This window comes from Zophobas morio, unplaced genomic scaffold (genome assembly GCF_036711695.1).
Source record: "Zophobas morio isolate AGI-343-1 ecotype UQ-CSIRO unplaced genomic scaffold, CSIRO_AGI_Zmor_V1 ptg000021l, whole genome shotgun sequence".
In the NCBI taxonomy this organism is placed as follows: Eukaryota; Metazoa; Arthropoda; class Insecta; order Coleoptera; family Tenebrionidae; genus Zophobas; species Zophobas morio.
In genome coordinates, this window is record NW_026972126.1 from 13,055,491 (window position 1) to 13,070,554 (window position 15,064).

Below are 15,064 nucleotides of genomic sequence, written 5' to 3' on the forward strand. Positions count from 1 at the left end.
TTTTGGTAAGTATCGTTACAATTAAAATCTCAGCGATAGAACGATATATGGAAACGGTAAATCTGCGTTTTCGTAATCTGCAAAATGTGAATCATCGAGGAAACATGAGAGTAGGTGATTTTTGAAGTGACTTCAATATATTGTTGAGAAAGTAAAAATTCAGGAATTGATATTTAAATTGGTGAATAGATTTATTTAATTACAATCACCTTAAAAAACCAATTTGCTTAGTTGCTACGAGAAACTCAGAAATAAAAAAAATACATATATGTATAAACATAAACTGATAAAGTTTAATTAAATCAAAGCATGATATTCAATTATGTATTGTGTACGAAATTTACATTTCTGACCTGGTGGATTAGTTTCCTATTAGTAGAATAACAGTGTTGAATTGTTACGGAATTTCAACCGGCTTTTGTACTATAAAATTAAAACTAAAACCTGCCTTTATCAAAATTAATTAGGTGTACACTGTATATCCTCATTAGTTTCTCCCAGGACGTTTTATGATAATATTGATAATGATTCCCCGCCTGCAATTATCTAAGTAAATCCTCAACTAAACCCCATTATTAGCCCCCACCCTGCCCATTATAAATCAATCGTCGTAAAACCCCATGCACTCCATTCCATACCCCACATACCACACACCCATCGCCCCATCCACCAAAACACCCCGTTAAAAATTTGAATTTTCACGCATGAATCGCCACCAAGCAGCAAACAAACCTTTGTCAAAGCCCCGCAGGCATCATCGTCGCCTCCGCAAGAACTTTCCCAAACAAACTGTTTTTCGGCGTCGAGGTGCGATAAAATCAATCCGACAAAAACACCGCTTCGGAGACATTCAAATCATTTTTATCCAGTACATATGCCCGTACTAAATATTGACATGCGTACTATTCGACGGCATGCTGGACGCTGTTGCATCTTTAGTCACCCTCCGACAGTTGAGCGTCGCGGCGCGAAATCTCACTGAGATTGCCGGCCAAAAATTTCCCGACTTTTCGCCAGTTCCCGGACCACAACTCGGTGGCTGTAGCTTGATTTTCGCGGACAGGGAGCCCAGTTTTGTCGAGTAAGTTGGCTGGAATTTTTCGAAAAGGAGCGAGTGCGGTTTTGAGTTTTGGAAAATTGCGTGCGACGAGGTGTTGTGTGCCGAAAAGTGTTTTAATTTAATGATAATGTTAAAGGGAGTCGTAGTGATGAATTGATTTTAAAATTAATTTGAACTTTTATCAAGTTTTCACCTGAAACAACTATTAAACTATTGAAATTTATTTATTATTACTATTATTATAAGTGTTATTAGTAAAAATGTCAAATTTTTTCAAGATAGTTCTGCTAATAATTTTTTAGTCCCTCGGTTCAGGCTTAATTCAACAAGTTTTGGGAATGTAGATGTTTCAATTAGATACAGAGAAAATTATTGTTTTCATTCTAATTAAGTCATGTTTAGGATATGAGATGATTTTAACACTATAAAACAACAAAAATGAGATTTTTGCAACTCAAATTAAATAGTTTTAATTTTCTGAGTAAGTTTTTTGTTGATCTTTGTGGAATGTCTACTACATAAAAATATAATTGATTTCTGTGAAAATAAAAAGTTTATTCGCATTTAGAAGATTATATACAGGTGTCCCCAAATTTCAATTCGTAGCTACATAGACCGGGAAAATTGACTATTATATATTAAGTCACGCTGTCAGTTGTGCCGTTTTTCAGGCTTGTGACGTTAAAGAGGTTTAAGTAATGACGTCATATGTACAAAAGATCAATAATTAAAAGTGTCAATTTTGTTTCCAACGCCCACTTCATGTTTGTTTAAAATTTTGAATGAAGTTCAACTAATTTCTTGTAGATATTCCAGTACAGTTAGGTTTCGTATAAGAATATATAGCACATTTGTTATTGTTAAAAAATTGATTGAAAATTAATTTTCTTATCAGTGAAAAAGTGAAATTCAAAATTTTTAAAATAATTCTAGTGGATATTTTTTATTCACACTCAATAAGGATATGAAGGATTTTACAACTATAGACAGAGAACGGTGTTTCTTTTCGTTTGAATTAAATTATGCTTTAGAATATCAGATGACTGTAATAGTTGAAACAACGATTACATTTTTTAAGAGTAAACTAGTAACATTTTTATTAATTTTAGCAGAATTTTAGTTTTTTACACAGATAAATTATTGTTTTTTTTTTAAATGAAAACTGCATTGCAACGATATACAGGTGTCCCCAAAATTTTATCTGGAAAATTTGACTATTAAATACATTTTAACTCACACACTGCGACGTCATATGTTTAAAAAATCAGTTGTTAAAACTGTCAATTTTATTTCCAAACAAATTCTTTGTATGTTAAATTTTACATGAAGTCCACCTAATTTCTTTTAGATATTCCAAAATAGTTGATTTCGTGTAATAATTAAAGGATATTTCCGATAAATTGAGTTCATTTCTTATTGATAAATTATTGTAAGAAAATTATTTTTTTTTTGTCACTGAAAAAGTCAAATCCAAAATTTTTAAAATTATTCTGGTCAACATTTTTTGATTCACACAGTTAATTTTCACTTCACTCAGTTTTGAACTTATCAAGGATTTTTCAACTGTACACAGAGAAAAGTTTTTCTTGTCGTTTGCATTAAATTGTACTTTAGAAGGTGAGGTGATTTTAATAGTATGAAAAACGAAATATTAATTGTTTTAAGCGTAAACCAATTATTGATTTTCGGAGAATCTTAGTTTTTCAAACAGATAAATTATTGGTTTTTGCTAGAAATGAAAATTGCACTTCCCTTAGAAAACGAAATACAGGTGTCCCCAAAATTCAATTTGTAGTTATATTGGAAAATTTGACTGTTATATTTTAGCTCACATTGTCAGTTGTGCCGTTTTTCAAGACTATGACGTTATACAGTTTTAAGCAATGACGTCATATGTTCAAAAAATCAATAATTAAAACTGCCAATTTTGTTTCCAAACACCTTCTTTATGTTTGTTTAAAATTTTAGATGGAGTTCAACTATTAGACTTCGCGTTATAATTAAAGGGCGTTTTCGATAAATTGAGTTTATTTGTTATTTTTAATTTGTCGATTGAAAATATTTTTTTTTTGTCAGTGAAAAGTCAAATCCACAATTTTTAAAATTATTCTGGTCAACATTTTTTGATTCACACAGTTAATTTTCAGTTCACTCGGTTTTGAACTTATCAAGGATTTTTCAACTGTACACGGAGAAAATTTTTTCTTGTCGTTTGTATTAAATTGTGCTTTAGAAGGTGAGGTGAATTTAATAGTATGAAAAACGAAATATTAATTGTTTTAAGCGTAAACTAATTACTGATTTTAGCAGAATGTTAGTTTTTAAACAGATAAATTATTGATTTTTGCTAGAAATGGAAATTGCGTTGCCTTTAGAAAACGATACTCAGGTGTCCCCAAAATTCTATTTGTAGCTAGAGTGGAATATTGGACTAATATATTTTAGCTCACTTTGTCAATTGTGCCGTTTTTCAAGACTGTGACGTTATACAGTTTAAGCAATGACGTCATATGTTTAAAAAATCAATAATTAAAACTGTCAATTTTGTTTCCAAACGCCTTCTTTATGTTTGTTTTAAATTTTAGATGAAGTTCAATAATTAAACTTCGTGTTATAATTAAAGGGCAATTTCGATAAATTAAGTTTATTTGTTATTGTTAAATTGTCGATTGAAAATTATTTTTTTTTGTCAGTGAAAAAGTCAAATCCAAAATTTTAAAATTATTCTGGTCAACATTTTTTGATTCACACAGTTAATTTTCAGTTCACTCGGTTTTGAACTTATCAAGGATTTTTCAACTGTACACAGAGAAAAGTTTTTCTTGTCGTTTGTATTAAATTGTGCTTTAGAAGGTGAGATGAATTTAATAGTATGAAAAACGAAATATTAATTGTTTTAAGCGTAAACTAATTATTGATTTTCACAGAATCTTAGATTTTCAAACAAATAAATTATTGATTTTTGCTAGAAATGAAAATTGCGTTGCCCTTAGAAAACGAAATACAGGTGTCACCAAAATTCAATTTGTAGTAAGATTGGAAAATTTGACAATTATATTTTAGCTCACATTGTCAGTTGTGCCGTTTTTCAAGACTGTGACGTTATACAGTTTTAAGCAATGACGTCATATGTTTAAAAAATCGATAATTAAAAGTACCAATTTTGTTTCCAAACACCTTCTTTATGTTTGTTTAAAATTGTAGATGGAGTTCAATAACTAGGCTTCGTGTTATAATTAAAGGACACTTTCGATAAATTGAGTTTATTTGTTATTGTTAAATTGTCGATTGAAAATTATTTTTTTTTGTCAGTGAAAAGTCAAATCCAAAATTTTTAAAATTATTCTGGTCAACATTTTTTGATTCACACAGTTAATTTTCAGTTCACTCGGTTTTGAACTTATCAAGGATTTTTCAACTGTACACAGAGAAAAGTTTTTCTTGTCGTTTGTATTAAATTGTGCTTTAGAAGGTGCGATGAATTTAATAGTATGAAAAACGAAATATTAATTGTTTTAAGCGTAAACTAATTATTGATTTTCACAGAATCTTAGATTTTCAAACAGATAAATTATTGATTTTTGCGCTAGAAATGAAAATTGCGTTGCCCTTAGAAAACGAAATACAGGTGTCACCAAAATTCAATTTGTAGTAAGATTGGAAAATTTGACAATTATATTTTAGCTCACATTGTCAGTTGTGCCGTTTTTCAAGATTGTGACGTTATACAGTTTTAAGCAATGACGTCATATGTTTAAAAAATCGATAATTAAAAGTACCAATTTTGTTTCCAAACACCTTCTTTATGTTTGTTTAAAATTGTAGATGGAGTTCAATAATTAGGCTTCGTGTTATAATTAAAGGGCACTTTCGATAAATTGAGTTTATTTGTTATTGTTAAATTGTCGATTGAAAATTATTTTTTTTTGTCAGTGAAAAGTCAAATCCAAAATTTTTAAAATTATGCTGGTCAACATTTTTTGATTCACACAGTTAATTTTCAGTTCACTCGGTTTTGAACTTATCAAGGATTTTTCAACTGTACACAGAGAAAAGTTTTTCTTGTCGTTTGTATTAAATTGTGCTTTAGAAGGTGAGATGAATTTAATAGTATGAAAAACCAAATATTAATTGTTTTAAGCGTAAACTAATTATTGATTTTCACAGAATCTTAGATTTTCAAACAGATAAATTATTGATTTTTGCTAGAAATGAAAATTGCGTTGCCCTTAGAAAACGAAATACAGGTGTCACCAAAATTCAATTTGTAGTAAGATTGGAAAATTTGACAATTATATTTTAGCTCACATTGTCAGTTGTGCCGTTTTTCAAGACTGTGACGTTATACAGTTTTAAGCAATGACGTCATATGTTTAAAAAATCAATAATTAAAACTGTCAATTTTGTTTCCAAACACCTTCTTTATGTTTGTTTAAAATTTTAGATAGAGTTCAATAATTAGACTTCGTGTTATAATTAAAGGGCATTTTTGATAAATTGAGTTTATTTGTTATTGTTAAATTGTCGATTGAAAATATTTTTTTTTGTCAGTGAAAAGTCAAATCCAAAATTTTTAAAATTATTCTGGTCAGCATTTTTTGATTCATACAGTTAATTTTCAGTTTATTCTGTTCTGTGGATATCAAGGTTTTTTCAACTATACACAGAGAAAAGTATTTCTTTCCGTTTAAATTTAATTGTCCTTTAGAATGTGAGAATCTTTGTTTTTTAAATAAATGAATTATTGATTTTTGTTAAAAATGGAAATTGTATTAGCTCTTAGAAAACTGTATACAGGGTGCGCCCAAAATTGAATTTGACTATTATATTTTAACTCACATTATCAGTTATCCCGTTTTTAAAGTTTGTGACGTTACACAATTTTAAGTATTGACGTTATGTGTATAAAAATCAATAATTAAAACTGTTAGTTTTATTTCCAACATTTTTTTATCCACACAGTTAATTTTCAGTTCACTCAGTTTTGGGGATATCAAGGATTTTTCGACTATACACAGAGAAAAGTATTTCTTTACGTTTGTAGTATGATTTAATAAAAATTATTTTTTTTATGAGTAAGCTAAATAATATTTTTATTGATTAAAGCAAAATCTTCGTTGTTTAAATAGGTGATTTATTGATTTTTGTTAAAAAGAAAATTGCGTTAGTCCTTAGAAGATTATATACAAGATTTACCCCAAATTTCCATTATAAAAAGCTAAAAATTAGTTAAAACAAGTCATTCTGGCAATTGTCCGTTTTGAAATTTTCTGATATGTACAACAAAATTTTAAGCTATGACTTCATATGTATAAAAAATCGATAATAAAAGTTGCGATGTTTACCCTCAAATTTCCACATTTCCACGGCAACCTACTTGCTCAGAGAAGAATTTGATTTTAAATTCTATTTTAGAACAAAGAATCATAATGCAAATTCTAGAAAAATCAATAATCACAAATAAATAAATACGAAATTAAAAAATTAACCCAAACTTTGTTGCATAGAATAATTTTTTCTGACAGCTGATTAATTGTTATCAACAAAAAGAATTAATGAATTAATTAAATCAGTACAGCCACCGATAAGGATTAGATAACCCATTCCGCTCCCGTTTCAGTTGTGCCGTTTCGCCCACAATGACACTACGAAAGCAAAAAACTCACACTCCTCTTAGTGCTAGACTCTTAGTGCCAAAAAATATCTTAGTGATGTGGTGATAAAAGGCAAACAGTGCAGCCAAGATGCACTATTATCCTGGAACTGCTTATTCCCATTGCCGTTCGGGATCCGATTCGGGACTCCATCACAGGAGCTATCGAAGGGACCCCGAACCCTTCGACAGCGGCGAGTCCACCCTATCAGAGCTCGATGGTAAGTATTCGAACCTCGTTATAAAAATAAAGCCATTACTTACAAATTTTTTTCGACGGGGTTGGAAAATACCATTTTTTGTTTATTCCAGTTAGAAATGTAAAGAGTAAACAGGAATTGCATCCAAGCGAGATATTTAATGGCGGAGGAACTGGGAATAGATGTAACATTATTCGTGATCTGTTCGAGTTTGAAGTTCCTTCGTTTCTATTATTAGACTTTTCTCCATTTTGCTCTCAGTGTTCTATTCTGCAATGGATTTTCTAAATAAATCTTCGCAACGCAGTGGATTTTCATATTTTTAAAACCACTCCAGAGCTGCAAAGTTGGCGGCACTGTTTCGTACGTTGCAAGTCGCTGACGTCAACGACGCATTGTAGCCAACCCAGACACGTTGTTATGACAAGCTGTGCTCAAAATCGACCTTGAACCTAATCAAAGCCGAGTTTTCTGTAAATGTTGTACGTCACGGCCCAGCGATTGATCTCGTTTGATTGAAAAGTTTCAAAGAGCGAATTCTCGTCTGTGATAAACGCCTCAAATTCGTTATGTTTTCCAACGCTAAGTTTTTGATCATTTATTTAAGGTCTAAGTTTAATCGTGCCATAAACCGCGGGATTTAACAAGATACTACGGAAACATGTATAAATTATTAGACAGGACGACATCCTTGGCAAGGCTTTAATTATGAAACAAAAGGGACGTCGGAGCGGCTGTTTTTTAATGTTTAAATATTGCAAGGACTGTGGGGGTTTTCGTTTTGCAGACGCCATAAAGCGAGTTTAGTGGTCGAGTTATAATCCTGGAAATGTTTTCGGATAATTTCAGGTGTTTAAATTTTTTAAGGTCAGACTTCCAATAACTTAATATTCCGGCCGACGAGGCTATTTTTAAAATGTTTGCAAATGTTTATATACAACGAGTTTTAACCTGTTGTAACGTTTAAACACGCGGGATTTTTGGTAATTTATTATTATTTTAATATGTTCGGGTGAAGGTGTTTTATTTTAATTTGAGGCGGTTTGTTTAGTGTCAATATTTGATAAAGTGATTGGAAGCTGCTGATTTTTAGAATAAATGTCTATTGATTTTTTATTCTGCCGAACATTTTTTTAACAACAAGGATTTATTTTAAACAATATTTCAGGGAGAGCGGGTTTTGTTATCGCACTCAACAGTGGTGCTCCGAATCATATATCCAAACATTTTTCAAAGTTGTATATTTTAGATACACGTATTTATTTATTTGCCGAATCATGAATACTAAACTACTAAAAAAAAGATATTATACCAACTCAAAGTTTGAAAGGTGACGTCACATCCTCAATAAAGCACAGAATGAGAATAATTTAATCTTGTATTTTCGGACTTCATCATAATTGTTTTTAACCAGACTTTCATTTCCGTTTAATTTATTAAAAACCAATAGACGAAGAATATCGACCATTTGTGTATTACGAGAACTATTATTAACCCACGATGTAGGCAATGTTCGTGCGTATAAATAAATTTTCTTGTGTGCTTTTTCCTAAATGACACTATAATATGTGTATGCACATTTTATCAAATAGGAAATCTTGTTCGTCAGGCGTTACATAAGGTATTAAGTGAAAGATCAATAAGTCCATTAATTTTATTAACTGATAAAGTTTCTATTTTTAATAGAAGGGTAATTTAGTGGCAAAGAGCCTTGTCATTTAAATAAGGTTGTTGTTGGTTGTAATGGCCGAATGATACTTGAATCGATATGGTTAATATAAATTGATTATCTCGAAGTATTATTGGTTATTTAGCGTGTATCTCACAATGCAGTTTATTTAAGTGTTTTCTACGATTTTTAATTATAGATGTCTAATACTACCTCATCTGTCATTGTAAATGTATGACGTGGCTTTTCCGTCAACTAATAAAAAAAGTTGATTAAGTTGCCTCTGGAATTATCAGAATGGGAATTTTCAAATCAATTTACGGGAAGCTGAATAAGAGATTGGTTACAAAAAATTGATAGATTTGTGGTTAAACAAAAAAATGTTTGTTAATTGTTTAAAATACGATAATAATATGCAAATGAACTGAAACAATATTTTCCATTTCGCAACTTATCAGAAGTATTTTCAGTCACTGTTCGTTGCTAAAACCTCTTCTCACGCGCGAAAAAGACCAATGGGTTATTTCTTCAGATTAGGTTAGGTCAGGTCATTTTTCTCTAAATTAGACAAGATTATCTTTGGTACTTGTTCATAATCTCGCTACTTTTGTTCATTTTTTGTCGCCTTTATTTTGTCGATTTTTTACTTCCCGAGCGTAAGCGAATCGAGTTCATGACCCCTAGAGTACGAAGAAATAGGTCTCCCGTTTAAGTCTGTCTGTCTGTTTGTCTGTCCGTCTGCCGTCTTGATTAGACAGATAATCTTCGCAAGTACTAGGCCGATTATTGTCAAATTTTGTATTTATATTAGGAATAGATAGTAAATAGGCTTTAAATTGTATAAAATAAACATAGTCCTACACATGTAGTTTATGACTCCGTGTTGAGTTTTTACCCAAAACGTCGAGATTTTTTGAAAAAAATCAAAATTATAAAACTACATTTTGCAATTTAATTTTGAATCTGCCAAACTGAATTCTTTGAAATCTTGCAGGTCTTTTAAGCTTATGGCAAGCATAATACATTTTTTAAATCTGCTTAAACAGGGTGATTAAAAAAAATTAATGAATGCGTGAATTTATTTGATTGATTTAATCAGGAACTGCAAAAACGAATCCTTTCAAATCTTGGAGATGTTTTAAAGTTATCATGGTAAATTTTTGTTCAAAAATATTTTCTCATCCCCCCTAAAAAATTGATGACGTCACCTGAAAATATTGCTGAATGTATCCTGTCTTAAATGTGCAAAATATGATGAGTTTATCCTTGTGATTTATTATTAATACATATATAATTAATATTTTTTAAATTTGCTTATACAGGGTGTCTCAGAAAAATTAATGACTCAGTTGGTAAAAAATAAATATCCAATCAGATTTAGGAATTTAACTCGTTACTGTAGAAATATGTAATTTAACACCTTTTAAATTTAACAAGTTTTACAAGTTTAATAGGGGCAAAATCAGTCTTATCTTAGCAAGTGCTAGCCCTGCCCACTCGCCCTCTATTTTTTCAGAGGGTATGCCGTTTGCCAAAATAAGTCTTATCTGAGCAAGTACTAGCCCCTCCCACCCGCCCCTATTTTCTCAGAGGGTATGCCATTTGCCAAAATAAGACTTATCTTAGCAAGTACTAGCAAGTACTACCCTCCGAGAAAACAAAAGGCGGGAGGGCGGGGCTAGTACTTGCTAACATAAGTCTTATTTTGGCAATGACATATCCTTTGAGAATATAGGGGGCGAGTGGGTGGGGCTAGTACCTGATAAGATAAGACTGATTTTGGCAAATGACATACCCTCTAAGAAAGTAAAGGGTGGGTGGGCAGGGTTAACACTTGCTAGGATAAGACTTATTTCGGCAAATAACATCCCCTGAGAAAAAAAGAGGGGGGGGGGGGGTGGGAGAGCCTAGTATTTGTTAAGATAAAACAGATTTTGCCCCCATTAAGAGTTTTTACTTGTGAATTATCATTGCATTCATATTTTTAAGATTTGCTTATACAGGTGGCTCAAAAAAATTAATTAATGTGTCAATTTATTTTATTATTGATTAAATCAGACTTTTCAGTTTTTCGATTTTTCAAGTTTTCGATGTTCCAGTGTTTCGATTCATCAATTTTTCAACATTTTAATTTTTCATTTTTTTTAATTTTAGGTGTTTCTATTTCATCTTTCGATTTTTGGACGTCTCGCATTTAGATATTTCGGTTTTTAAATTTTTCAATTTTCAGTTTTCCGATTTTCCAATTTATCGAGATCTCGATGTTTCGATTTCTTTATTTATCGATTTATGTATCCGGTTTTTTCAGTTAAATGTGTGAATTTAAACATTTTCGATTGCCGACTTTTGAGCTTTTCGATTTCTCAAACTTTTGATGTTTCGATTTCTAGATGTTTCAATTTTTCAATTTCGATTTTTCGATTCCTCGGTTTTTTGATTTTTCGACTTTCCGATTGTACGGTTTTTCAATTTCCCGATTTTTTGCTTTTTCGATTCTTCAATATTTAGATTTTTTTAATTGTATATTTTTCGATTTCTCGATTTCTATTTTTCTGATTTTGTTTTTCGATTTTTTAAATTTTGTGTTACCGAATTTTTCATTTTCTGTTTTACTTTTTTTTGATTTTTCAAATTCCCAATTTTAATCTTTTTAGCATGTATGTACATATTTCAATTTTTCTCGATTTCTACTTTTTAGATTTTTACTTTTTAGATTTTTTAAATTTTATGTATATACGTGGCATTTGTGTGCATCATCACGTAGAATGTAACTCCTTCAACTTTTAGAACGGCGATATCTTGGGAATGGTGATTCTTAAGAAAAAAGGTATAAGAATCATTTTTGTAGATAATTTCATGATCTACAATTTTTGATAAAACTTACTGTTTTCGAGAAAAATCCAAAAAATCAAAAATTTTGACTTTTGACATTGAATAACTTTTTTAGCACACATGGGATCTATGGAGACACTTGCCCCTTTATTTCTACTGGTGTATCCGAGGTTTGTACCAAAATTCAGCTTTGTCGGAGTTTTTGTTATTTGAAATGTCTATTTTGACCGAAGTAGTTTCAGTTTTTTGATTTTTAAATTTTATGTTGACGGTTTTTCCATTTTTTGATTTTACGTTTTTTTGATGTTTCAAATTCCTAATTTTGATCTTTTTAGCATGTAAATACATGTTTCAATTTTTCGAATTTTGAAATTTTTCGAATTTTAATTTTTTTGATTTCCCGATTTTTTAATTGTAAGTTTTTCGATTTGTCGATTTCTAGTTTTTTGATTTTTAGTTTTTCGATTTTTTAAATTTTATATTAACGATTTTTCCATTTTTCGATTTTACGATTTTTGCATGTTTCTAATTCCGGATCTTAACCTATTTATTATTTATGCAGGTACTATGTACATATTTAAATTTTTCGAACTTTAAACTTTTCCACTTTTCATTTTTTTGATTTCTCGATTTTTCAAGTTTTCGATTTCTCAATATTTCGACATTTCAATTTAGAAAATTTTTCAAAATCTCATTTTTTTCAATTTTTCGATTTCAATCGATCTTCCGACTATTCAGATTTCGATTTTTCGGTTTTTCAATTTTTGCTTTTTAGTTCTTCGGTTCGATTCCTCGGTATTTTTTTTAGTTTATCAAAGGACCAGCATTTGTTGGGCTGCACTTCAGGGACGAAGGAAGTTCTGTCGAAATAACCGTCGACAATTTTTTTTTATTTACCGTCAGATGAAAATTGAATTGTAGTTTAACAAGTGGTCAAATGTAATAAAAAAAAAAACTTCAGAAAATTTTGGGTGTACAATACTGTTATTTTTAGTTTTTTTTGTTTACCTATTTTTTAATCAATTTTTGTCGTCTGCTTTGTTCCCTTTTCTCCCTTTTTTTAGCCCTCGTATTTTGTCGCTTTTTTTGTTTTTTTACCGCAACATTTGTTTCTTGTTTTCCCTTTTTTTGGCGTTTTTTTTATCGTGTTTTGTTTTGTGGCCTTTGTTTACGTGGTTTTTGTTTGTATTTCAGCATTTGTGTCAATGAAATTTGAAATTTTGGAAATTGGTGAAGTGAGTCATTCTATAAATGAATAAAGTAAACTGAACCCAAAAGAGAGTCTTGGGGAGTAAATAAAGCTTTTTAACCAACGGTCATAAAACACTGCTTTGATGATATTTTAATTGGTTATATAGTCGAATATACAGGGTTAGTCAAGTCACTAAGCGCGGAAGAATATACGCTAAAATTATGTTCAATTGTACAGAGTGTTCAACTTTTGTGGCGTAACATGAAACTAAGTTTATTTTTAATGAAATCCCCTACATATTTTTAGATATTCCTACTGATTTCCTTTTAGGGTTTATAGCCACACTTTATTTTTGAAATTCTGACCTCATGTTGTCTTTATAAAAATAAAACAAATATTTAATTTTCAAATACTGATGTCAGTTGATCCAAATATTACGGAAAAACTCCATGGTATGTCGTTAAGAACGATTTGAAGAACTCGAAAAAAATGTTTAAAAAAACGTGAACCAATTTTTTTAAAATACCAAATTTCAAAGTTAAAGGATTAATTTCGTGATTCTGAGATAGTTTAATGTGAATTTAGTTGACAGTCTAAAATTTTGATAAAATAGTCAAAAATGACAACTGTCGACAGTAAAAAATGATCTGTGGATCGCATTGTAGCAAGTTGTTATTAATAACGTATTATTTAACTATAAAAGATTGTGTGTTAAAACAGGAAAAATATACTATCAAACTTCGATTGTTTATGTTTATACATCGAAAGAATGCGACGATTTAGCACGGAGCAAGATGTCTGATTTGAATGATTTGGTCTCCTTTTGTTTATTATTTTTAAATATAGGCAACATTAGAATATTCTCAACTTTTCGAGAAAATTTTTCATTGTTGTGTACATGTTTCAGTAGCATTTCTAGTTTTCACCTCAAGAGTTCAAATCATCAACGGAATGAACGTTTTTATAAATAAAATAAATTAGTATCCTCATAGAGGAGGAAAATATTGCACAAAAAAAATTGTAAAGTAACTGTGAAAAAAATCAAAGTAGATTCTTAAACTATGATTGCAGAAGATATTATATGATAAAATTTAGATAACTTTTACTAAAATGACGAGGGGGCCTCATCAAGTATATATAAAATTTGACAACAATCGGTCCGGTAGTTTCGTAGATTATTTGGATAGTAAATATCAACACAGCTAGACAAACGATAGACGGCAGACAGACGTACTCCAAGTATCATGAAACACCGGAAAAACTTGAAAGTAGCCATTCGTGTGGTGGACTTTATTAAAATACTTCCTTAACTTATATTCGGAAAGTAAAAAGCTTTGAAAAAAGTCAAAAAAGGTACAACAAAACTACAAAAAAGGAGTTAAAAATAGGCGCCAAAACGCAGACCAGGCGATAAAAAAGAAACGAAAAAATTGGTGGCAAGATATTTCGATAAAATTTTTTTATAATGAACTCTATAAAGTAAAAATAACATAGACAGTACTAGTCACACTGGGAAAATTTGGATACCTAGGGGAAAACCTCGGGCGGACTCATAAATCACAAGTGTAGGAATATATTTATTACTGCAGAACACTGAAATAATATCAATGTATAAATTTTTGAGATGAGGTGATTAGACAAATTTTGGTTAGCGTTTTGCCGCATACACGATATTCCTAAAACACAAAATTTGACAACAATCAATCTGGCAGTTTCCGAAATTATCGGTCTTATAAAAACCGACACAGATAGATTTTTTGTACTTTAGGGTGAGTGATTCAGCGTGTTACTGTAAAAAACGTCAAAAAAACGGTCATCAATAAATTGTAGTTGAATAGGTAAAGTATTTTTTTTTTGATGGGTAAATATGTACATACAACATTATACATCACAATAGAAACGTTTTTCAGTATTTGAGCTCTACCAGTAATGGGAAATGAAGGTTAACGGTCATGAAAATGGGTAATCACTCATTAGTTGTTCGATTTTAGGTAGCGGTTGTTTAAGACGAATAAAAATTCATTATTCGTACGTCAATTTTATCTGTTTAGAAATAATACGTACAACTAATCAAGTTTTAATTGATAGGTCAAAAATAGAAGTTTTCCCCTACACTAAAATTTATGTTTTTAATTCAGGTAATCTTTAATCTTTTTCAGTGTATACATAATTTTCAGATTAATGCTACAATTGTAGCTGCAAATATTTTTTATATATAGTTTTTGCTATTTTTCAAAATCATACACGGAGCATTGCTTTAGACGGTAATGGGCTTATCCATGCATGACCAGTGTTGGGGACAGATACTTTTAAAAGTATATAGATACAGATTGTTTTCGATTTTTTCGAAATGTATCTAGATGCAGATACAAGAAAACAGATACTTTTTGAAGCTTTGGCGAATAAAATAACTGAAAACATGTTTATGTATTTTTAATGTATTGTTTAATGAATTTTT

General features: G+C 30.3%; 1 protein-coding gene across 1 annotated transcript in view; it reads left to right on the plus strand.

The window, feature by feature from the left end:
• Positions 1-1,061: 1,061 nt before the first annotated feature.
• Positions 1,062-15,064, plus strand: part of LOC135132913 (voltage-dependent T-type calcium channel subunit alpha-1H-like) — a 111,132-nt gene continuing 97,129 nt past the window's right edge. The window contains exons 1-2 of the mRNA XM_064061131.1: positions 1,062-1,081; positions 6,634-6,934. Coding sequence (XP_063917201.1) covers positions 6,805-6,934 — 130 coding nt within the window. The 5' untranslated portion in view covers positions 1,062-1,081; positions 6,634-6,804. The remainder of the gene's footprint in view (positions 1,082-6,633; positions 6,935-15,064) is intronic.